The sequence below is a fragment of the Rhinatrema bivittatum genome, chromosome 4 (genome assembly GCF_901001135.1).
Source record: "Rhinatrema bivittatum chromosome 4, aRhiBiv1.1, whole genome shotgun sequence".
Classification (NCBI taxonomy): Eukaryota; Metazoa; Chordata; class Amphibia; order Gymnophiona; family Rhinatrematidae; genus Rhinatrema; species Rhinatrema bivittatum.
This window is the reverse complement of record NC_042618.1, coordinates 315539500-315564603: the sequence shown is the minus strand read 5'-3', so window position 1 is coordinate 315564603 and position 25104 is coordinate 315539500. Positions and strand designations below refer to the sequence as shown.

General features: G+C 43.3%; 1 protein-coding gene across 2 annotated transcripts in view; it reads left to right on the top strand.

The window, feature by feature from the left end:
* The window catches only part of B3GNTL1 (UDP-GlcNAc:betaGal beta-1,3-N-acetylglucosaminyltransferase like 1), a 715330-nt gene that overhangs the window by 7331 nt on the left and 682895 nt on the right, over positions 1-25104 (top strand). For both annotated transcript variants that reach the window (XM_029600286.1, XM_029600287.1), the window contains exons 2-3: positions 15434-15550; positions 15659-15758. In XM_029600286.1, the coding sequence (XP_029456146.1) occupies positions 15434-15550; positions 15659-15758 (217 nt within the window). The remainder of the gene's footprint in view (positions 1-15433; positions 15551-15658; positions 15759-25104) is intronic.

Genomic DNA, 25104 nt, shown 5'->3' with positions numbered 1-25104 from the left:
TCATTAGACAGTATGGTTTGATATCGTAAACAGGATACAGAGAATTTGTATGAAGATCCAAGTTTTGAATTTCATAAATCTGGACTTTGTCAAAATGGGTATGTACCTGGAAGAAGAATTTGGAAGACTGGGAGAAAATGGGTGAGGTAGAACAGTGGGCCAAATTAAAAGAAGCCATTACAAAAGCAACAAATGTATGTGTTAGAAAAGTAAACAAAAGAAACCGATCTGGTTCTCAAAGGAGGTGGCTGAAAAAATAAAGGCAAAAATAACAGCATTCAAGAAATAAGGATCTCAAAAAAAGGAACACATGGAAGAATATCTGACGGACACGAAAGAAATCAGGAAAGCAAAAGATCAAGCGGAAGAAAGGATTGCCAAAAAGGTAAAGTGAGGTGACAAAACATTTTTCAGATATAACAGATAGAAGGAAGGCTCGAAGCGGTATAGTGGAATTGAAAGGTGAGGAATGTGTGGAGAGAAATGAAGAAATGGTAGAAATATTAAATACTTTAGTTTGGTGTTCAGTAAAGAAGACCCTGGAGAAAGACTGTTGCTGGTTGACCGTAGATGGGGATAGGGTAGATGAAACTCTATTTACAGAAGAAAATGTATGGGATGAGTTAAGTAAACTGAAAGTAGATCCCTGGAAATGGCAGTGGTGCAGTGAGATTGAAGAGCAACAGTTCTGCAAAGAGGAGGCTGGAAACTGCAGGCCGGTTGGCCTCACCTCACTGGTGGGAAAAATTAATGGAGATTCTACTGAAAGAAAGGATAGTGAACTATCTACAATCAGGTGCCTTGCTTGAGCCTGAGGCAGCATAACTTCACCAGGGGAAGGTCCTGTCAGACCAATCATTGATTTTTTTTTTTTTTTTTTTTAATTGGGTGATTAGAGAATTGGATCAAGAGAGAGCACTCGATGTGATATACTTTGATTTCAACAAAGCGTTTGGTATGATCCCGCATAGGAGGCTTGGGAGTGGGTGTCAAAGTGGTGGTGTGGATTACAAACTAGTTGATTGACAGGAGCCAGCGTGTAATGGCAAATGGAACTTACTTTGAAGAGAGAACTGTGTTAAGTGGAGTGCCACAAGGATCGGTGTTGGGACAGATTCTGTTCAGTATCTCTGTGAGTAACATTACAGAAGGAATAGAAAGTAAAGTTTGTTTATTTGCAGATGATACTAAGATCTGCAACAGAGTGGACATGCCTGAGGGAATAGAATGAAAAATGGGGCATAGGATAAACACTGGATCCCTAAAGGCTAGAGGACAGAAATGAAGAAGAGAGTGCTTGGGGATAACCTGCATGGTGCAACAGTTACTACCGTTAATAGAAGGCATTTATTTATTTATTTAGTGATTTTTTTTATATACCGCGGCACGTTAAAAACATCACCTCGGTTTACAATAAACAATTCAACAACAGGCTTTACAGACAAATTGAAATAAAGTGGACATGATATATATCAAAATAACAACAAAATAAAAACAAATACAATAAACCAATGGTGATCATATTCCCTAGTTAATGGCAAGACTAATAATAAATGGTAGTTCAGAGACCAATAAAGTCAAAATTAGCAGTGAGAAGGATAAAATCGGCATGTAGCAATGATTCAGGGAGAACAGGAAAAGTAATCGGCATGGGGATTACCACCCTCATCCAATAGCTTTGCAGTTGTGTCAAAAGCAACAACATCACTCACTGCTTTGGTGGGGTGGGGGAAATAAAAGGGGAATTGGATACAGACAGCCAGCGTGGTCTCTGATTTTTACGGTCTAGGTACTGGCATGCAGACATAAAAGAAAATTAAAAATGATATGAGACCTGTTATATGTAAAGAATGTTAATTGATGTCTGAGTGTACCTTCATACGATGCTGATGAGTGATTCAGCTATCGTGTCTGTGAGCCAGGAATTAGGCTTCAAAAATCATTAGGTACCTCAGTGATGTAGCTCTTTGTGACAGAATGTCCACTTGTAAATTATTTCATTGAAGACGGCTGAAATGAAGCCTTAACGACACTTATCTTATGTTCTTCTGTAGTCAGTCTTGCACAGCTGACACCTAGATGTTTCGGAGACAAGCTCCTTCTTCAAGGGCTGAATATTCTCAAGAGAGACTTGTGGAACACTGTGTAACTCTGTGGAGAGCATGAATGGGGGACATTCTTTAGTTATTGAAAAAAATTTTTCACTTAACATGGACACTAAATAATGGAGCACAATACATATGTGCTGTGATGGCTGAATTTGTTTATCAAATGTGGACTGTTCCGCTGTCATAGCGGTCTAGGAAGCTCCGCTGAAAACAATGAGGAATCTCAAGGTAACTGGCAATATTTAACCTCTGAGTAATTATCAACTTGAATCGCTATGTTTTAAGATGGAGCGAGTGTAAATAAAATTGGAAGTGAAATTTTAAAACGAAGCGGGTGCGAATCAGGCTGTCAGTAAAATTTGACAAGCTCTGTGGAGCGGTGAGTTTAAAAAAAAAAAAAAAAAAAAGACTCCCAATGTCTCGCTTCGTATCACTGTCTGTTTAAATCGCTGTGGCTTTAATCGAAACATTAAAGGTACTCACTGCGCTGATAAACGGCTGCTCCTAGCGGCTCCTTTACTGGCGCGAGAACGCCGACTGAGGCGCCATATTTAAAGGAATTCCTTAGAGAGAAAAAAATGACGTGTGGGCGGTGATACTGATGTCACTAGTACAATGTTTAAGCGTCAAATTTGTATCTAAATCTAGGTGTCGGCTGTGCAAGACTGACTACAGAAGAACATAAGATAAGTGTTGTTAAGGCTTCATTTCAGCCGTCTTCAATGAAATAATTTACAAGTGGACATTCTGTCACAAAGAGCTACATCACTGAGGTACCTAATGATTTTTGAAGACTAATTCCTGGCTCACAGACACGATAGCTGAATCACTCATCAGCATCGTATGAAGGTACACTCAGACATCAATTAACATTCTTTACATATAACAGGTCTCATATCATTTGTATTTGGTTACATGTTATATCATATTGGGTCTTTTTTGAGGACATAAAAGAAAAAGCACAGGATGACTTCTATAGCCAAGTGCCAAAGCAAAGAATGTCAGGCAGCATTGTCTGAATTATCAAGAAGGCTCCTCACCCACTAAAAATGTTGCTAGTAGTAATTTTTTAGTGGTTTGATAGTTGCTTGGTTTTGATTGTAAATATTATTATCCTTATCATAAGGCTTGGGGGGTAGCTGCACTGAGTGGCAGTTACCCCCATGTTTTTCTTAAAGGTAGTATCCTGCACAGAGTGACAGATACTACCATTAAAAGCTTTCTGGGCAGACTGAATGGACCATCTGGTCTTTTTCTGCTGTCATTACTATTTTATGCTACTATGTATAGTCTCAGTTTATTTTGGTGTAGTCAGCTGGAGGTCTTTCCCAGACGTTTATTCAAATTGACTTGCTTTGTCAGAGTCTGGGCCAAGAGGGCCCATCAACGGAATATCAACATTTTGAGTAATAAGTGAACTGATAGTCTCCGATGACCTTGCCTAGGTGGGCTATGTACAGTATATATTGAGTAGTGTTGGCAATGGCATGCCCCAGGAAAGAGACCAAGGGTGGGATGATTCTGACCCCAATGAAACAATCTGGGAGCAATTTTGGAGGAAGGAGTCAAATCCTGGCTAGTTGCCTAATGAATACCCTTTGCAGGGCATCCTGGATGTCTTTCCTACTGGCTACCACTGGGGCAGGTGGGCTCCATGCTACCTCTGGAAGATTGAAGTCACCCTCTCCTTTGCATTCCATCCTGGTCATGCCTCTTACCGTGTCAGAATCCACCTTCTCTTGTGATGGAGGACTGTATGGTATTCCCATATACACAGAATTTCTCTTAGGTTTTTCCAGGGCAATCCAAGGAAATGTAATTTAATTTTATTATTTTTTAATTTTTTATTTATAAGAATTTAAATTCTAATATATCTAACAGATCATAAGGGAAATTTAGACAAATGACAATATTGACAAATAATAAATTCACTGACCGCTTCAGTCCACAACATAGAGAGGAGCTATCAGAAATCCCAAGAAGGAAAAACCCCCCAAAAAGCTAACTTGCAAAAATATTAATAGAAAGTCTGCTGTAGAAACCTTCATCCAATTGAGTGAAATAGGAATTAAGACCTCTTCAGATAGGTGAGGCAGAGTCCAGGCAGAATGAAGCATGCCTATCTTGTAGAAACTGAGTCAAATGGGCAGGATCATAAAAAATATACTTTAATGCCAGTCAACTTTACAATACATTTCTAGGGAAAAATCAATCAAAGGAAACCCCCTAGTTTTAATATCCCAGACCACAAAAGGAGGAAATGCTCTTAGTTTGGTTAAACGTAGCTACATCTGGAAACAAAGAGACTTTTTTTCAGATTACTACATAGTATTTCTGCAGGAGAGAGAGATTATCTCACCAGATTGTCCCTATCTGAGTCCACCAGAAGATTAACTTTTAAAGCAGAGGCAATAATATTTTCATCTCCAGATTTTTCCAATATAGCAGTCAAATTAACCAAATCCAACTTTTCATAAGCTGATTTAAAATCTATCCTTGAAACTGGTGGGAAAATATTTCTCAGGAATGTTAATATCTTTTGCCAAATATTTTCTTTCTCCAGGTGCCACCATGTTCTACTTCAGGAAATTAATGAGTCTCAGATTTTTTTCACTTTATGGCATTCTCAAGAGCTTCCATTTTATTTTGCATTAGTCCAAGGACATTTTAACTTTCATTCCCTTTATTTCAGTGGCTATTGTTTTGTTCCTGATATAAAGAGCTCCTCCCCTTTTCTCTACTCTCTCCTGAAGAGATTATAGACTGGGATTGATCACATCCCAATCCTAGTTTCCATTACATTAAAACTCTGTGCTTCATTTTATTTTATTTATGAATCACTTTTCCAAACAGTACAAAGCAATGTGCAATATTACAATTTAAATCATTTAAAAATTGTATAAGAAATAGAAAAAAAATAAGACTGTAAATAAAATAGCTAAAGTAAAAATAAAAATATTAAAACATCACATAGCCAGCTGCAAAAAGTGTGTAGAGGCATTTTTACAAAACCAGTTAGTAAAAGTTCTTCCTTAGACACACCCTGATTCCACTATACCCAAGTCTGCTTCTGGCATGATTTCATCCTGGTCTGTGATGTCAAGAATACTTTGTACATTGGCATACATGAATCACCAGTATGATGTTTCGCTCCATCTCTCTCTCTCTCTTTTTTTTAATCTTATTTTTCCATTAGTTACATTGGTGGCTATGTGCTCATCTGCTTTTGTTGCTGACTCCTATACAATGTTTGATTTATCTTGGGATTTTATCCCTTCAAGGCTTACCTTGTTGCTCTCACCTTGTGGGGGAGAGCAGCCTGTGCCTTCGCCTTACTTCATTTAAATTTAAGTAGGACTTGAAATGATGGGTGCCTTTTTTTTTTTTTTTTGGATGGTTAACTATCCATTTTATAAAGATCATTATTTATTTTAAATTGTTTATATACTGCCTTTACAAAAGTGAATTTGGTCAAAACGGTTTATATTAAACATACACAGTGTAAAGATAAAATAATAAAATAAAAATGAATTAAAACGTAAATACAATAGCATACATTCTTCTAGGTATATCTTTAGTCACCAGTGTATCTATAAGTTTCTACCCTGCATCCACACTTCAGTCATTATGAGGACAATCCCATCTCTTCTCCTGTTGTAGGCAGGTAACACATCTGAGAAGGTCCCAGATTTGTCTCCCTATCCATCACCCCTCCCCAGTGTTTATCAACTGATCATTTTCTAAGTCATTGATTCTTAGATGTATTTATTTATTTATTTATAAGGTTTTATACACCGACATTCATGTGGAACATCATGCCGGTTTACAATTAACAAAAAGTTGGAGAAATTACAATGGAGAGGGGAAGGGGCGAAGGCTAGAAGGAGGGAGAGTAAAGAGGGAAAAGAGCAGGCGATGGAAAATTAGAGGAACAATTATATGATAAGCCGCTATAAGTGATTACAATACCAGAAATGAGTATAAGCAAAATTACAATATATACAATCTTATAATTACAAACTAGCCATTGATACAGAATAGCCATGGATACGTAAAAGCAATCTTACACAATGTACTATCTTAGGTGGACGCAGTGATCGAATACTAGGCGGGGAGGAAGGCAGGGAGCAGCAGAGGGATAACGGGTAAGGAGGGACGGATGGCTGACTGAGGGAGTGAGGAAGGTAGGGTTAGGCTAGGTTTGGTTCGAATCGGGGTAGGCCTGTTTGAACAGCCATGTTTAGATTCCTTTTTTGAAATTACGGAGGGAAGGTTTTAGATGTAGATTGGTGGGTAGAGAACTCCAGAGGGTAGGGCCAGCGATGGAGAATGCCCTTTGCCTTGTGATGCTATCGTGTGCGGTTTTGAGTGTTGGGCAGTGAAGGGTACCTGCTAGGGAGGTTCTGGATGGTCTGTTGGAAGTGCGGAAACGTGGCATTTCCTCAAGCCAGGTGTGGTTGTGATTGTACAGCGTGTTGTGTAGAATGGTGAGGGTTTTGTATTGAATACGGAAGTGTATGGGCAGCCAGTGCAGGTCCTTTAGCATGGGGGTGATATGATCCCTTTTACGTGTGTTAGTTAAAATTCTAGCCATGGCGTTCTGCAGGATTTGTAGGGGTTTTATGGTGGATGCGGGAAGGCCCAGGAGAAGGGAGTTGCAGTAATCCAGTTTAGATAGGAGGGTGGTCTGGAGTACTAAGCGGAAGTCTTGAGCATGCAGGAGGGGTTTAAGCTTTTTAAGAATGTTGAGTTTAAAGAAACCCCCTTTTAGGAGAGTGTTGATGTGGGGTTTGAAATTTAGATGTTGGTCTAGGGTGACACCTAGGTCTCTGACGGAGTGCAGGGTTGTGTTACTAAGGGAAGAGTTGAGGGAGGAGGCTTGGGAGATAAGGTCATGTTGATTAGAGATTGAGGATTTCTGTTTTTGAGGTGTTTAGTGCGAGCTGAAGGTTGGATAGCAGGGCGTTGATGGACGCAAGGCAGGAGTCCCAGAATTGCAGGGATTCGTTGAGGGAATTTGGTATGGGGATGAGAATTTGGACATCGTCTGCATATAAGAAGAACTGCAGGCCGAGGTCCGAGAGGAGGTGGCAGAGAGGCAGGAGATAAATGTTGAAGAGGGTGGAGGATAAAGAAGATCCTTGGGGGACACCTTGATTGAGGGGGATATGTGAGGATTCATTGTTTTCAGTTTTTACTACATATTTTCTGTGGTTGAGGTAGGAGGTAAACCATAGCAGGGGTGTGTCAGAGATGCCTATCTCTGCTAGGCGTGAGATCAGAAATTGGTGGTTGACTGTGTCGAAGGCTGCTGAGATGTCTAAGAAGGCAAGTAGATATGATTTACCATGGTCCATACCTTTGAGGATGGTGTCAGTGATGGCTAATAGGAGATTTTCGGTGTTTCTGGCTTTACGGAATCCAAATTGTGATGGATGTAGGATACAGTGGTCTTCTAGGAAGTTTGTAAGTTGTGTATTAACTACCTTTTCCAGTATTTTGGATATGAAAGGCAGGTTGGAGATTGGGCGGTAGTTAGCTGGGTTGGAGGGGTTTAACGACTGCAAGCTTGAGGGGGTTTGGGACTTTCCCGAAGGAGAGTGAGCAGTTGATTATGTCAGTTAGATGTTTGGCGATGGTAGCAGGAATAGCTAGGAGAGCTAGGAAAGCAGGTGAACTGGTGTGTCCAGTTCACCTGCTTTTTGTATTTCTCTAGCTAACCTCTGGACTTTCTGCCTGTTCCTACAGGCTGAGGCAAATGACATTGTCTGTCCCTACGGTTATTTCCTAATTCTATGCCCCTCACTGTGAAGTATCCTATTGGAATTTTTCTTTCAAGGGTCTCTGCCATTTTTTTTTTAAGTGGACCCCTCATCAACTTTATTTCTGTTCTGGCTGCAACCCCCCCCCCCGAGCTTGCTTTGAGAGTGTGATTAAATTCTTGTAGAGGAGCAGGACTTGTGCCTTCAGGAAGATGGACTCCTCCGCTTTGCAGGTTTCTGCACTGGTAGTACAGGGTAGAGCACCCCCTGGATGGGAGTTTTTAATGAAGTGTAGCTCAGTCCTTAATCTATTAGTTTCCTTTTGAACACAGACAGGAACTATTTGAATCTTCTACAAGGTTTTTCTGAATACTGCAGACCCATAGATATTTCACTGTACTATTCCACTTCCAGTCACTTGTATGTTCTAGAGAAAGAAACACATTTATCTTCAAAGACAACAGAAATAGAGGTTCCAAATTCCAATCCAAAGGCAAGAGAAGTTAAACACAAGTACTACTTTATGCAAATGAGAAACCTAGCAGGAAAAGAAAACCTGCCCTTCTCAATTAGGGAAGTGGGTAAATATTATTTAAAGGCAGTGAGCATGGACAGAGCCCTTGCTAGAGGTTGTTTTCAGTTCTCCCCTTAACTTTTGGGCTCATGTGCCCACCGACTCAGAGACAGACTCTTAAGAACAAGAAGTTCCATGCGGGATCAGACCAATGTTCCATCAAACCCAATATCTTCCCTCTGACAGTGGCCACTTTGGGTCACTTGGAGTCCTCATCAAATCCCAGATAAAGCCCATTCCATGCTCCTCACTTCCAGAAGTGGAAGATGTTGACACTTAACCAGTATTTAGCCAAATAGTCTTAATGGACCTGTCCTCTAGAAACATATCCACTTATCCATCACAGGCTGTGAGTATGGAGATTTAGGAATTTGGATTTTTTTTTTAATACTCTCTTGGAAATGGTGGTGCCTGGTATGTCTACACATGTTTTTTAAAAAATCTCCTTCCTATAGTTGTCTTCAGTTCATATTGCAATCATGCTTTACTTGGATATTTATATGGCATCCTAGGCAGGATGCCATATATATGCTGTAAATAAACACATCTGTGTGGTCCCTGCATATGGTTCTGATGAGTCTGCACAGCAGCATCCTTTATTTTATTTAGATTAACAATGGTAGTAGTAGCTAAATTGGATTTTTCAGAATCTTTAAACACGTTTTGCTGGGAATGAAATAAAAATGAAAATAAAATGTTCAATCGTCTTGATTTCATTAGTCTTTGCTACCAGTTAAATTATCCATAACACAATCACTTCCAGTATCAAAAAGTGTATCTCTGCTCTCTATAGTTACCAGTTCTCCTTAGTCATTGACAGATTTCAGCAGAATCTCTGCATGCAATCATATTGTGCAACATCACATCCTGCTCTTTCTGTTCCGGATAACATTTTTGTGCTTTGTGCATAGTACCATGTCAAGTAGAATTTCTAGTAAGAATAAAATAAGCGGATGGTGTGCACATAGCTACTACTTAGCAGATGTGGGTTTGATTCCTGGATCCGGCTTCTGATTCTCTGTCAGTATGTAACTGTGCCAGAGCAATTAGATGTGATTGGTATTGCAGATTCAGTTGCTTTCATAGTGGTCAGTGACATCACAGAGACACAGATGAGTTAGACGGGTCAAAATGGCCACATTAAGACACCATTTAGCAACTTAAACTGGACAGTAGTTGACACATCCAGTGCCTTGCAGAAATGCACAAGGGTGTATTTTTACATTCTGCTGTCTAAAAATACACACCAAAATGTATTAAAGAAGCAGTTTGTTTCAATCAACATACTCTACATTTTCATCATGAAAGAACAACTATAGAAATATCCAAAAATTAATAAATTAAAAAAAAAAAGGCTTGATTGCATAAGTCTTTGTACCCAATGACTCTATTCTTGGGGGAAGCCCCTTTTGCAGCAGTAACAACCATGAAGTATTTAGGATAAGTGTCTACCAAATTTGCATAGTGAGATGGTGCAATTTTGTCTCATTCTCTTGGCAACACAAACTCTTTCAGTTTGGCTAGGGATCATCAATGGATTGCAGTTTTCAAATCTTGCCACAGAATTTGTATTGTATTCAGGTCAGGGCTTTGACTAGGCCACTAAAATCTGATCTTAATCTAATTCACTATCTTTATGCAGACGACGTGCAGATTTTAATTCCTATCACAGATTCTATTTCAAAAGCGCTCGCCCACTGGAATAACTGCTTTGTATCCATCACCAATCTACTCAATAGATTAAATTTGGTCTTGAACGCTGCAAAGACAGAGATCCTCCTCATCTCTTCAAATGAAGAAAATTTTCCCTCATCATCTCCTTACAACTCGTACTTCTCCCACAAGCATGTGAGAGACCTTGGAGTATTTCTGGATAACAGATTAAACCTAAAGAAAACAGTTAACACCACAGCCAAAGACTGCTTTTACAGACTCCAGATCCTTAAACGACTCAAACCACTACTATTTTTCCAAGACTACAGGACAGTCCTCCAAGCGTTGCTATTTGCCAAGATAGACTACTGCAGTGCCCTTCTTCTAGGCCTCCCTAAATCCACTATCAAACCTCTGCAGATGATACAAAATGCGGCAGCGAGACTACTAACAAACACCAGCCGCGGAGAGCACATCTCTCCCATCCTCGGAAAACTTCATTGGTTACCAGTGAACTTTAGAATCCTCTACAAATCAATCACTCTTATACACAAATCCATTCATCATCAACTCCAACTCGACCTTGAAATTCCCTTAACTCTATACTCCTCCAACAGACCTATTAGAGATATTCATAAAGGCACTTTAAATTTCCCCCCCATGAAAGCCACACGCCTTTCCTCGACCAAAGACAGAGCATTTTCAACAGCTGGACCATCCATTTGGAATAACATCCCTTCAAACCTCAGACTGGAACCCTGCCTCTCAACTTTCAGAAAAAAACTCAAGACGTGGCTCTTTCACCAGGCCTTCCCCGATCCCCCAGACAATCACTAATCGCCTACACTTTCTTGGCCAATTCGGTCCTCTATCCTTCAAAACGATGGACCTTGGCTCCCTCAAAACGATGAACCTTGGCACCTTCAAAACGGCAGACCTTGGCACCTTCAAAACGGCAGACCTTGGCACCTCCAGTTTTAATCATCTTTAGCTTTAGCCCACATTGATACTGTACTGTATACAATAATCTGTATTGCACTATTGTACCATGTAGCAATCTCTTCCTACATGTCTTCTTTTTCTTATCTGTTCTTTCTTCCAGCGTTAAGCTTCCAAGTTTTTTACTCCTTGTTAATTGTAACTTTGCCTTATTCACCTCTATTGTTATTATCCTCAGTTATTTGTCTTAGTTATCCCCTTGTTCTTTGTAAACCGATCCGATATGGTTTTACTATGAAGGTCGGTATAAAAAAAGTGTTAAATAAATAAATAAATAAAAGACATTCACTCCTTGCTGAGCTACTTCATTGTTTTTTGCTTTGTGCTTAAGATTATTGTCCTGCCAGACCAGGATTATGGCAGACTGGAACAGGTTTTCTTCCAGGATCTGCCTGTAATTTTCACTATCCAGAGGGAGGAGGAATAGCCTAGTGGTTAGAGCAGTGGACTATGAACCAGGAGACCAGGGTTCGAGTCCTGATGTCGCTCCTTGTGACCTTGGGCAAGTCACTTTACCCTCCATTGCCTCAGGTACAAAACTTAGATTGTAAGCCCTCTGGGGATAGGGAAATACCAACAGTACCTGAATGTAAACCGGTGTGATATCTCGATTGAGATCGAATGTTGGTATATAAAAATAATAAATAAATAAATTCTGTCATCTTCACATGCACCCCTGTCCCCGCTGCTGCAAAGCATCCTGACAACATAATGTTGCTGCCACCACCACCACCAGGGATGTTGTCAGGGTGATGTTCTGTGTTTGTTTTAAGCTACTGAGACCAGAAACTTCCATTTTGGACTCATCAGACTACAAAACCTCCCATTATCGGCATGTCAAATGCCTTTTCTTCAGCAGTGGCTTCCTCCTTGCCACCTTCCTGTACAGGTTATGTTTGTGGAGTAATCTTGAAAGTATTGAACAGTCAGCATTTCCCCAGTCTCAGCCAGAGACCACTGTAGTTCTTTCAAAGTAATCTTAGGCCTCACTGTGACCACCTGCAGCAGTTTCCTTAACCCATGGATACTTACTGTGGAGGGGGATGGCCTGATCATGATAGTGTCTTGGTGGTGCCAAAGTATTCCAGCTTTACAATGATGACCCTAACAGTGCTCCAAGGGATATTAAAATACATTGAAATTTTCTTATAGCCTTTTTCCCCAGTCTGTACTAGGGTTGCCAACTGGCTCCAGATTTTCAGGGTAGGTTGATCCAGTCCTGATTTTACTCCCCTGCATACAGATACTTATCTTGATTTTCTTAGGGAATGGCAATAGGTAAATCAGAATAAGTCCCAGAATGAATGCGGTAAAACCAGGACTGGATCAAGGAATCCTGAAAATCTGGAGCCAGTTGGCAACCCTTGAATAATGTTATCCCAGTGTTCTTTTGGCAGCCCTAGTTCAGCATACTTTGATCTTTGTTTCAAATATAATTCATTCAACAGACAGCTTGATTCTTCATCCAGGAGTATTCAGATTCAGCTCAGCTACTGTGACTGGACACGGGCGGGGTCAACTTTAATTTATGGGCCTTCTTAAGGCAGTTTTTTCTGAATTGGAGATTTTATTCTTAATTACTTTTGGAATATTTCTATAATTGTTTTCTTCATGATGAAAGTGTAGCGTATGTTGTGTAGACAAGTGAAACAAACTCCTACTTTAATGCATTTTGATTTGTATTTTTTGAACAGCAAAATTTGAAAAGTATACTAGAGTATTAAGACTTTTGCAAGGCACTGGTTTATGTTCACTTTTTTTTCTTATGAATGGAGAGGTTTCAATAATTTACAGATTTGCTAAGTGAGATCTAGAAGCTCCTGCCGTCTTTTTGATCAGTGAAAATGAAATGGAGTTCAGTGTATTCTCTACCTTTTTTTATTGTTTGACTAATGTACAACATCTTAAAATTGTTACAACATAGGAAAAGTTGAGTTGCTGAAGGGATAAACTGTGGCTCGGAGCAACATATAATATGTTTCTACTTTTAGTCAATAGAATGAGAGTATAGTGTGAGCTTCCCCCCCCTCAAGAATAATTAGTCAGAGATGATACTTTTACAAGGCCAGCAAATACTTAGTGAGCTGGCATTTTTCTATCAATAAGCAAAGCTGAATTAGTCATGATCTGTGTGGTAGTGCGCCTCTGGATGGAACTGTCTCTTCAAGCCAATAGAGCTTTCAGTTCTATTGAGCATGCGCGGGAGTTCCTCCTCGCACATCATCAGTGTAGCTTCTCAGTCTTTATGTCCATGCTCTGCATGGACGGTGTTTTATGTCTCTTTATTTTTTCGATAATTCTATCAATAAATCTCTGCTACAGGTGAAGACAAATCATATCAATTGTTATCCCAAAAAAAATCCCACCCTGTGATATATTTGAGAAACATTATCTCAGATCCAAACTAACTTTATTTTCAATTTTTATTAAAAAATTATTGTAATGGGATGTGGCGAGTTTCATACGTTATTCTGATGCATGCCTCCACGGCCTTGCTTCAGTGTTCATGTAAATGAACTATCTTTATTTTTTCGGGCATTGCTACCATTTAATTTCCTCTTACGCCCGTGAGGGAAATCTCGCACCTGTCTAGTAGAGCTGAAAGCTCTATTAGCTTGGAGAAACAGTTCCATCCAATGCCGTCAGGGGGCATACTAACATATACAGATCATGGCTAATTCATCCTGCTATCTATGGAAAATACTGTTTACGGTAAGCAAACTTGCTTTTTCTTCCTGCATCTATGAGTATCTAGATATAGGTTTTTCCCATTTTTAAATAGTTTTCTCTCCTGTTTTCCTCAGATATCACAATAATGGTCCCAGGCCATTGTGCCACACACTTTAGTGCCTGGTACCCATGTATCTTGAGTCTGACTACTAGATGTCACCAGTATGTGATGACAGACTGCTTTCTGCCACACAAGACTGTAAATGACCTTTCATAGCACCCCCAGCCTTTGCTAGCCCAGGCAGCAGAAGCTAATCTCAAGTATCACATTTTTTGCTTGGCAGCATCTAGACTTACTATTTTGATCATTAAAAAAAAGAAACAAATACACATGATCCAGCATGTTTCTCCTGCTTTTAGATCTTCCAGATAGATCTTTATATTTGTTCCCTGTTGGGGCTAGGAATTCATGAATCTTAAGTTTTTGGCTGCAGAGGCTTTTCTCTTTTTCATTGGCAGTATTCTCCTGTGGGCTTCCAGTTCATTCAAAATTGGCCTGTGATAAGGGAAGACTCGTGCTGCCATACCGCATAACCCCTCCCAACTCAGCCCAGTCCTTGTAATTGCAATCCTCAACTGGGGCCATGCATTAGGCCTATGTGTTTACTATTGCACAATGATTGAGACTCCTTCCTCTCGGGCTATCTCTGCAGGATTTCCAGCTCTTGTGGAATGGAAGGCTTGACCCAGGAATCAAACCCAGCTGCTCCACATGGCAATGCAGCACTGCCATTCAATTTGTCCTTTTTTTTCCTCATTTTTAACTCTTTTATATAGCAAGTGGCAGTCCTTGAATAGGGGCTGTATTTCCAGAGCAGGGCTATAGATTTTGGCTCCTTGGAAACTTAATTTATATCCTCCCTGAGCTTGTCTGGTGAGAGGATTGCTGGGACTTACCCTTGGGGTCAGTGTATTCTATTTTATGCAGCATGCATATAAAGTACAAGGATCCTAAAATCGGCCTCAGGAATTGAATCGGGTGTCCTGTATGGCAGCGTATGGTGCTGCAGCTGAGCTATTGGCCTATCCTGTTGTTCCTTGCAAGAAGTGCTATCTGTGGTTTCTGCATTGTGAATGTGAATATGCTTCATTGAGGAGAGATTTCCATCCCAGAATCTTAGTCACCAGACGAATGCTAGTACCCTTTAATTATATAGATGATATTTCACATTTGTGAATGTTGTTATAAATTAATATGAGCAAAAATGAAGGTGGAGAAGATGAGAGGTACAATCAGTGGAAAATGTCCAAATACAAAAGGTGTAGTGCAGTGCTACATCTTTTGTATTTGGACATAAGTTAATATGAATCAGATATCACTTTTATGATAGCATTACTGCTGTTTTATGTTTCATGGATAGTTTTTAATGTATTTTTCACTTATGATTAGTATATTTATATGTACCTGATATTTTAAGACCAGTGACTTTCTGTATGTATTTTGTTTTTTCTTGATTTTTTTTTTTTTAATTATATTTTATGACATATTTGATTCAAGGTATTAACTGCTTTGGTTTTGTGGAAAGGTGGTATATCAAATATTATATTAAATTAAATTGAAGACAATAAAAGGATAACATGGATTTTCATGTGATTATTTGTTTTAGTCCATCATTCTGCCAGTCCACAATGCTGATTGTTGGTTAGATGAATGTTTGAAGTCTGTTTTGGACCAAGACTTTCAAGGTATCATAGAGCTGTCGGTCTTTAATGATGCCAGCAAGGTAAGTGTTTGTGTCTTAAATAGTCTTAAAATCTTTTTTAACTCATTAAACTTCTGAGGGTAAAATATTTAGTAATAGCATTGATTCCACTATAACATTTTCTTGCAGGATGATTCCGTAGCTATCATTGAAAAATGGAAAGTCACATTGGAAGCGAATGGCATTCATGTAATTGTTGGTGGTCATGAGTCACCTCACCCCAGAGGAGGTATGTACTTTTTTTTTTTTTTTTTTTTTTGAGAACTAGCAAAAATATTGTCTAGTGGTTCCCAACCTGGGGTCCTCAAAGAAACCAAGAAAATTTATCTAGGAAGCAAATGAGCAAGCTGCTGCTACCTGTGATTAGGTGAACTGCTGCCACAGACCTGGAGAGTGAGAGTGAGAACTTCACCTCACAGCACTGCCGACCAGGAGGAGGAGGGGCTGCTCAGACCCATTAGAAACCTAAAACCACACTGCTGCATGTTTAGTGGAGGTGGGAAAGAAGGGCACCAACTGCAGCCCTTGAGAATCATTAACCCAGTGCTGCGCTTCGTGAGGATGTGGGGAAGAGAGGGGTCGGTTATGGCTATCAGAACCTTTGTAGCCTCTGCACACTGCGGAAAGGAGAAGAAAGCTGGGTTATCAAAGCAATGAAAAACATTTCCCACTACTGCCACGTGCTCTGTCTCTGGCCTGACAGAGAGATTAGAGCTACACCAGAAAAGTGAGTAGAATGGCTCAAAAGAAGGAAAGGGGACGGGTGTTAATAGCATGAGGAAAAAGACAGAGGGAAGAAGGAATGAAACAGGAGTGAAGGAAGAAATGGAGGATAAAGAGAGAGGCAGGAATCCATGATTCTCCTGGGACAAGCAGCAGGATGGTAGTCCTCACACATGGGTGACATCAGATGGAGCCCGGCACAGAAAACTTCTGTCAAAGTTTCTAGAACTTTGACTAGACACACTGAGCATGCCCAGCATGCCACTATCCATGCATCCACACGGGGTCCTCCTTCAGTCTCTTCTTTTCCATGGAGCTGTTTGCCTTGTGTTTTTTTGGAGCTCTGCTCTTGAGTGTTTTCTAGGTACTTCATCGGTACTTTCATCGGTATTTTCTGCACTGGGTCCCCCTTCCTCCATCATTGCTTGGCGGTGTGGCAAGTTTTTTTGTACCTTCCGTGTGGTCGATTCCCAACTGTGCCATGCTCTGTATCCGCTGGTCATCGACCGCTCGCTGGCTCTTTTTCATGGTGGCGTCGTGCTTTTGCCAGTGCCCCCAGTGTCCACGGACCATGTCCATCACGGATCCGTATGATGTTTGCATTCTCTGCCTGGGGTCGCGCACGACATCCGGGGGGGTGGGGTGTCATCTTTGTGTCCAAATGACTCCCAAGGTTTGTCGAGCTTGTCCTGATAAGATGATAAACTCTTTAGGTCAAAGAAATCTGACACTTCAACTCCAGCGTTGGGCGCTTCTACTTTCAAGGACCATGTGGAACTGATGGAGCTACGCCACTTTCGGCGCCCTCACATGAACGCGGTTCAGGAGATAGACATTTTCCAGCGTTGTCACACTTCAGGGCATCAGGATCATCTCCATCCTGGGCACCAGGGAAAGATTGGGCCGAGCACCGTGGGAAACCTCGGAAGCATCAGCACTGGTCACAGTCATCACATGGTGCCGAGCTTGGGGCAGCACTGGGATTCTCCGTGTTGCCCCTAAAGTGACCCTGTGGAGAGGGGTCGACCTCCATTGAACTTGAGAGACCTGGGCATTCCCCACAGACATTGGTGTCGGGTACTGAGCCTCCCTGGGGATGCCTCATCCTGCTCCTCCCTCCATCCTTGGTTCAGCAGACTTCCAGGAGGAGCTGGATCGCAGGTTGCAACAGGTGGTGCTTCAAGCCCTTCAGGGCATCAAGCTGCCAGCTACACCGGTGCCCCCGGCATCTAGAGCAACTCAATGTCCTCTTGGCATTCTGCCCACGCAGCTGCCACCGGTATCCAGGGGTCTCTCAATGTCCCAGTGGCTTCAGAGTCCTCCTCAATCTGGAGTTATTCCCATTATGGGTTCTTCGGAGGAGGACGATACCTCCCAGTCTGGCATGCTCCGGTGCCTTGGGGCCCCGGTTCCATCTGTGCTGTTGGAGCCTTTGGCTCCGAGTCTAGGGGTCTCAGGCAAGGACCCTCCTTGGGGCCCCCCAGGGGACTTAAGTGAGGAGGAGGAATCCCCGTATGATACCTCTGAGTCTTCCTCGCAGGATTCTGGAGACATCCCCTCGGATCCATCTCCGGAGGATGAGAGGAGTAGATCCTCGCCAGAAGATCTGACCCTTTTGGGCTTTGTGCAGGCTATGGCTGAGTCTGTCCCCTTCCAGCTTCTGGCAGACAACGCCTGTCACAAAATGAGGAGGTTCTTCAGTTCGTAGATGCCCCAAAGGAGGTACTCGTTATCCCCATTCATGATATTTTCAAGGAATTACTACTCAGGATGTGGGAGTACCCAGTCTCCATATCGCCGGTGAACCGTAAGGCAGACATGCTATCTTGTCCAGCCAGCCTTAGGTTTTGAGAGATGCCAGGTACCACACCAGTCAGTAGTGATGGAGTCGGCCCTTAAAAAAAACCAAACTCTCCCGTACCAACACTTCAGCACTTCTGGGGTGGGAACACGGGGTAGGAAGGTGTATCAGGGTGTAATGTTGATCACTCGCATTGCCTCCTACCAGCTTTATATGACCCAGTACACTCACAGCCTCTGGAAGCAGGTCCAGGAGGTAGCTGAACGCCTTCCCCAGCAACAGCAGGAATTCCTCCTGGCCGTTGCCCAGCAGTGCCTCAAGTGTGGTAAACATGAGGTGCGTTCCACCTATGATGCTTTTGAGACTGCAGCTCATGTATTGGTAGCGGGTATTGGGGCCCATAGTCTGGCATGGCTCTGAGCATCGGACTTCCGGATGGAGGTCCAAGACAAGCTCACTGACCTGTCCTGTACTGGGGAGAACTTGTTTGGGGACAAGGTGAGGGATGCTGTGGCTCAGCTGAAGAACTACCATGAGACCCTCCAGCATCTCTCTGCCAGCACTTCGGACCTTCCATTGGACCAGAAGTCCTCACATCAGGGCAGCAGAAGATTATTTTATCACCAGAGGAAATATCCTCCGGCCCGCGTGCCACAAGGGAATTCTAGGGGCCGCTCTTGACAACAATGGACCCCCAGACTTCAACTGGCTCCCCAGCAAAGCCCTACTACTGACTTTTGGCTGGCCTCAAGGGAGTATAAGCCCAGTACCCATACCCTTGGCCTTGCAGCCTCGGTCAGAGGTCAGCTATAATCCTTCCAGGGCCAATGGCCACAGATCACCTTGGACAACTGGATCCTGTCCATCATCTGTCGAGGGTATCTGTTGAATTTCCTGAGTGTCCCAGAGGACTCTCCCTCCTATTTGTTGTTGGGCCAGACCCCACATCAGAAGGTTCCTTGAACAGAGTTCTCCACCCTGTTAATGGCAGGAGCGTAGAACCCATCCCGTAAGGTCAGCAAGGACAGGGTTTCTACTCCAAATACTTCTGATTCCAAAGAAAACAGGGGGGATACGCCCCATCTTAGACCTGAGGGTCTTGAACAAATATCTACAAAGGGAAAAATTCAAGATGGTCTTGCTGGGCACTCTGATTCCCCTCCTATAAAGAGGGGACTGGCTTTGCTCCCTCGACCTAAAGGATGCCTATGCCCACATAGGCATCTCCCCTGGTCACAGGAGGTACCTACGATTCCTGGTGGGCAACAGTCACTTCCAGTACAAGGTGTTGCCATTCGGCCTGGACCTCAGTCCCGCATCTTCACCAAGTGCTTGGCAGTTGTGGGGGCTCACCTTCGTTGTCTAGGGGTACACATCTTCTCCCTACTTGGACGACTGGCTGGACAAGGCAACCACACGCAAAGGGGTGCTTCTTTCTCTCAACTTGAGGGAATCCCTCAGGTTTGTTATCAACTACCTGAAGTACCACCTTGTTCTATCGACCAAGTTGGACTTCGTTGTGGCCCGCCTGGATATGACCCAAGGCCGGACTTTCTTTCTTCTTGACCGAGCACTTGCTGTAGTGTCTCTGGCGAGGTTGGTCTGCTGCAGCCAATGGGTGCCAGCCTGCCTTATGCTTCAGTTGTTGGGTCACATGGCTGCCTCTGACCATGTCACCCCCTTGACTCGCTTGCACATGCGGAGAGCTCAATGGACTCTGCAGTCACAGTGGTGCCAGGCCTCCCAGGACCTCCGTGTTCGGGTGCACATCACGCCTCCCCTCCAGGTCTCCTTTTCATGGTAGGAAATTCTCCCCAACCTGAAATGGGGACCTTTTGGACCCCTCCGTGCCAGGTTGTGCTCACTACGGATGCTTCCATCCAGGTCTGGGGGTGCATGTGGACGGCCTCTGCTCACAAGGTCACTGGTCGGTCCAGGAGGCTTCGTGCCAGATCAACTTCCTGGAACTTCGGGCAATCAGGTATGCGTGCTGGGTGTTCCGGGATCACCTGTCCAATCGAGCGGTCCTAGTCCAGACAGACAACCAGGTAGCAATGTGGTACATCAACAAGTGAGGAGGTACTGGGTCACTCCTTCTCTGCCAGGAAGCTGTCCAAATTTGGTCCTGGGCCCAGTCCCAGGGAATTCTGGGACTGGGCCCAGGAGAATGTGGTGGCGGATTGCCTGAACTGAGTGTTCCACCCCCATGAGTGGTCCCTGGACTAGGCGATGGCGGCTTGCCTTTTCCACCTCTAGGGGGAACTGAACATAGATCTCTTTGCTTCCCCCTGCAACAACAAAGTGAGCAAATTCTGCTCCTTCACTGAGATCTGAGAGACCAGCCTCAGATGCCTTTGCCCGCCATTGGGGCAAGGGCCTTCTGTATTCACATCCTCTGCTTCTGCTGGTGTTGAAAACTCTCCTGAAGCTCCAGCAGGATGGGGGGACCATGATTCTCGGGGCCCCCCAGTGGCCGAGACAGGCTTGGTTCCCAGTCCTTCGGGACCTCTCTGTCAGGGAACCGATCAGTTTGGGGACCTCCCCTGCCCTGATCACACAGGATTGAGGCAGGCTGGCCATCCCAACCTCCGGGCACTGTCTCTGATGGTCTGCATGTTAAGTTAGTCCTATGGTCCCTTGACCTCTCGGACGACGTGTCTCGGGTTCTGGTAGCTTCTCAAAAGCTGTCCACCAGGAAGTCATACACCTCCTAGGATGAGGTTCTCCATATGGTGTGAGAGACATGGCTTGGACCCATTCACATGTCCTACTCCCAAGTTGTTGGACTACTTGCTATCCCTTTCCAGTGCTGGTCTGAAAACCAACTCTGTCAGAGTGCACCTCAGTGCTATCAGGGCCTACCACCATGAGGTGGATAATTCGTCGATTTTCATGCATCCTGTGCTGAACCAGTTCATGCGGGGTTTGCTTCAGCTGAAACCCCCCGCTGCAGCCTCCTGTGGTGTCCTGGGATCTTAACGTGTCTGGCTCGTCTCATGCAAGATCCCTTCAAACACACTGCATTCCTGTGAGTTGAAGTATCTGGCATGGAAGGTTATCTTCCTGATTGCAGTTACTTCGACACGTAGAATTAGTGAGCATCAAGAGTTGGTAACATATCCACCTTATACAAAGTTTTTCCATGACAGGTAGGTGCTTCGCACCCACCCTAAGTTCCTGCCTAAGGTGGTGACTGATTTTTATCTCAACCAGTCAATTGTCCTGCCTGCTTTTTTTTCCAGTCTGCATTCTCACCATAGTGAGCAGGCTGTACACAGCTTGGACTGCAAAAGAGCCTTGGCTTTCTGTCTAGAGAGAACAGCAGACCACAGATAGTCCACGCAACTTTTCGTCTCCTTTGATAAGAACAGATTTGGAGTTGCGGTCACCAAACACACGTTATACAACTGGCTGGATTGTATTTCCTTCTGCTATGCGCAAGTGGGCCTTCAGCTTGGAGGTGATGTCAAGGCTCATTCCGTTCATGCCATGGCAGCTTCGGTAGCCTATCTGCATGCGATTCCCATAGCCGACATTTGCAAGGCTACGACGTGAACTTCCTTCCACACATTTGCGGCCCATTACTGTTTTGAATAGAGAGAGCTGTAGGGATAGCAACTTTGGTCAAGCTGTCCTGTGGAACCTCTTTCAATAAGATTGAATTTCCAATCCAGATGCAGCCTTACACTCATGGAACAATATCACCACCAACATAGCCAATGAAATCTGCCCCACCGTACACAAAGAAATTCCCATCTCACTAACAGAAAAAAAACCATGGTACACTAATGAGCTCAAAAAGATAAAGAAGGACCTTAGATCGAAAGAGCGCACCTGGCGCAGACAACCCTCCCCTATACACAAAGCAGCATACAAACATACTTTGCACAAATATCGACAAGCCACCCTCCAAGCCAAATGGGACTTCTACTCTGCCAAAATTCACAATTATCAATTCAACTCAAGCGCTCTATTCTCTTACGTTGCGGACCTTACAAAGTCCATCCTCCCCACTGCCCACGAAGAAAGCACAAATAAAAAATGCGAAGAACTAGCAAAGTACTTCCAGAATAAAATCTCCAATATTCTCCTTTGATTTCCCCCCAAGCACTCCCCTACCCCTCCCCTCCCAAACAATAATGGAAATATCTTTCAGTCCTTCGACCTTACAACCGCACTGGAGATAGAGACCATACTAAAAAAGATGAAACCAGCTTCCCATATCGCAGACACAATCCCCTCTAAAACCCTCCTCTCCATACCCACCACTATTGCTAAACCCCTAGCTGATTTAATCAATTGCTCACTGACTTTCAGTAAAGTCCCAGACCCCCTTAAACTTGCCGTCGTCAAGCCCCTCCTCAAAAAACCTACCTACCGACTCTGCAAACTACCGGCCCATATCCAACCTGCCCTTCATCTCCAAAATCCTCAAGAAGGTAGTCCATATGCAACTCACTGACTTCCTCGAGGCCCATAACATCCTGCACCCATCTCAGTTTGGCTTCCGTAAAAGTCGCAACACTGAGAATCTCCTGCTAGCAATCAGACACCATCCTTATAGGCATGGACCAAGGTAATTCATATCTACTGGCCATCCTAGATATCTCAGCAGCCTTTGACACGGTCAACCACCAAATCCTTCTTTCCCGGCTGACAGAGATAGATATATCTGACACAGTACTATCATGGTTCACCTCCTTTCTCACCCACAGAGAATACCTAGTAAAAATTGACAAGTCGGAATCCTCACACATTCCCCTCATGCAGGATGTTCCACGAGGATCCTCCCTATCCTCCACCCTCTTCAATATCTATCTTCTACCCCTCTGCTACCTACTTTCTGACCTAGGCCTTAACTTTTTCCTGTATGCTGATGATGTGCAAATCCTTATCCCCATTCAAAAAACCCTCAAGGACTCCCTGCAATTCTGGGAATCCTGCTAGTCTCCATCAATGCACTCTTAGCCAACCTCCACTTTGCACTTAATGAAGCAAAAACAGAAATCCTCATCATCTCTAATCAACCAGAACTCACATCTCTTTCCTCCTCCTATCTTATCTACCTTAACCCCCCCCCCCCTTGCCCTCTGTAAAAGGCTTAGGTGTCGCATTAGATCAACACCTTAACTTTAAGCCTCTGATTAAATCGATGCTAAAGGGGGGATTCTGCAAACTCCACATTCTCAAAAAACTGAAACCACTCCTTCATGTCCAGGATTTCTGTATAGTCCTGCAGACTACCATCCTTTCTAAATTGGATTACTGCAATTCTCTTCTTCTAGGCCTTCCATATTCCACCATTAAACCTTTACAAATCCTGCAGAATGCCATGGCAAGAATCATAACTGACACCCGTAAAAGAAAACACATCACCCCTATACTAAAAGATCTGCACTGGCTTCCCATCCCTTTCCGTATTCAATATAAAACTCTTACCATCCTTCATAATGCGCTTCACAAAAATAATCCTGCATGGCTCAAAGAAATGCCATGGTTCTGCTCCTCTAATCGCCCTGCTAGAAACACCCCAGTGGGTACCCTGCACACCCCACCTCTCAAAACCGCACACCTTACCCTTACCAGAGAAAGGGCATTCACCATCGCCGGCCCTGCCCTCTGGAATTCACTCCCCACATACCTCCGTCTTGAACCATCCCTACACAACTTCAAGAAAGGCTCTTCATGCAGGCCTACCCGGATGCCAACCAAACTTAGACTTCCTCCCCCATTCTGTATTCTGTTCGATGTTGTATTATAAGGAAATGCTGATGATGTGATGTAAGGAGTTGTTAATAAGCCTTGTTGCTAATAAGCCTTCTCTGTTACTATAGTTATTAAGCCTAAATTGTTATCATAGTTGTTAAGCCATTTTTGTTTTTATCGTTGCTCTTCACTCTCCTTACTATTTTCTGTTCTTCTCCCTATTCTCTTCGTTCGCTCCTTGCCCTCTCTCGTCCCTTCTCGCCTGCTCCCCTACCCCTGCTCCTTGTTCATTGTAATTTCTACTTCCTTGAGTTGATTGTAAACCGGCGTGATGTGTCCTACGAATGTCAGTATATCAAAAGCTCTTAAATAAACAACCCAACTCTTTCTACCTAGAGCCCACTTTTTTCGGGGAAGGCTTCTCCCTAGGTTTTCCACATCACCGCGGTTATTGTGCCCATTAGCGCTAGGTTCGGTGGCTGTGGATTTATATCATTTTGGGAGCAGCTTGTAGCTTGGTATTCACTTATTAGTGAGGACTACCATCCTGCTTGTCCTAGAAGAAAGCAGAGTTGCTTACCTGTAACAGGTGTTCTCCTAGGACAGCAGGATATTAGTCCTCAGAAAACCCACCTGCCACCCCACAGAGTTGGGTTTGTGCTTCGTATTTTTTCATAATTCTATGTTATGAGACTGAAGGGGGGGACCTCGCGTGGACAGTGGCATGCTGGGCATGCTCAGTGTGCCTAGCCAAAATGTTCTAGAAACTTTGTTAGACGTTTTCCATGCCGGACTCCATCTTTTGATGTCACTCGTGTGAGGACTAACATCCTGCTGTCCTAGGAGAACACCTGTTACAGGTAAGCATCTCTTTCACCTGGTTAAGGGAGTGAGAATGAATGGCAGACTATCAGGGAAGAGAAGGAGTAAAACCCCAGAAATCATGCTGGACAGAGGGAGGGAGAGGGAGAGAGAGAGGACCTCCATAGTTCAAGAAGGGAGAGAAGACCACCAGAGAACAAGGAGAAGGGAGGATGAGACAACAGCCAGGAGCTGATATGACATAAAACATACAACTTAATTTGGGGGACAAACAGACAGACATGGAGATCTCATTAGCCACTTTCCTGTTGAAAAGCAGGCTGCTGTTTTGCTTTATCTAAAATCTAAATTATTTTGAGACTGTAATTTTTTTTGTATGTGTTTGTAAGAATCATAAAAGAAAAGCAGTCTGAAAAGGGGGTCAGTTTTCAAGGAGTTTCAAAACTTATGTGATTAAATACCTGTTTATGCATGTATAAAGGCCTTTTTGAAAATGACTTTCCCCTGATAGTCTGCCATCCAT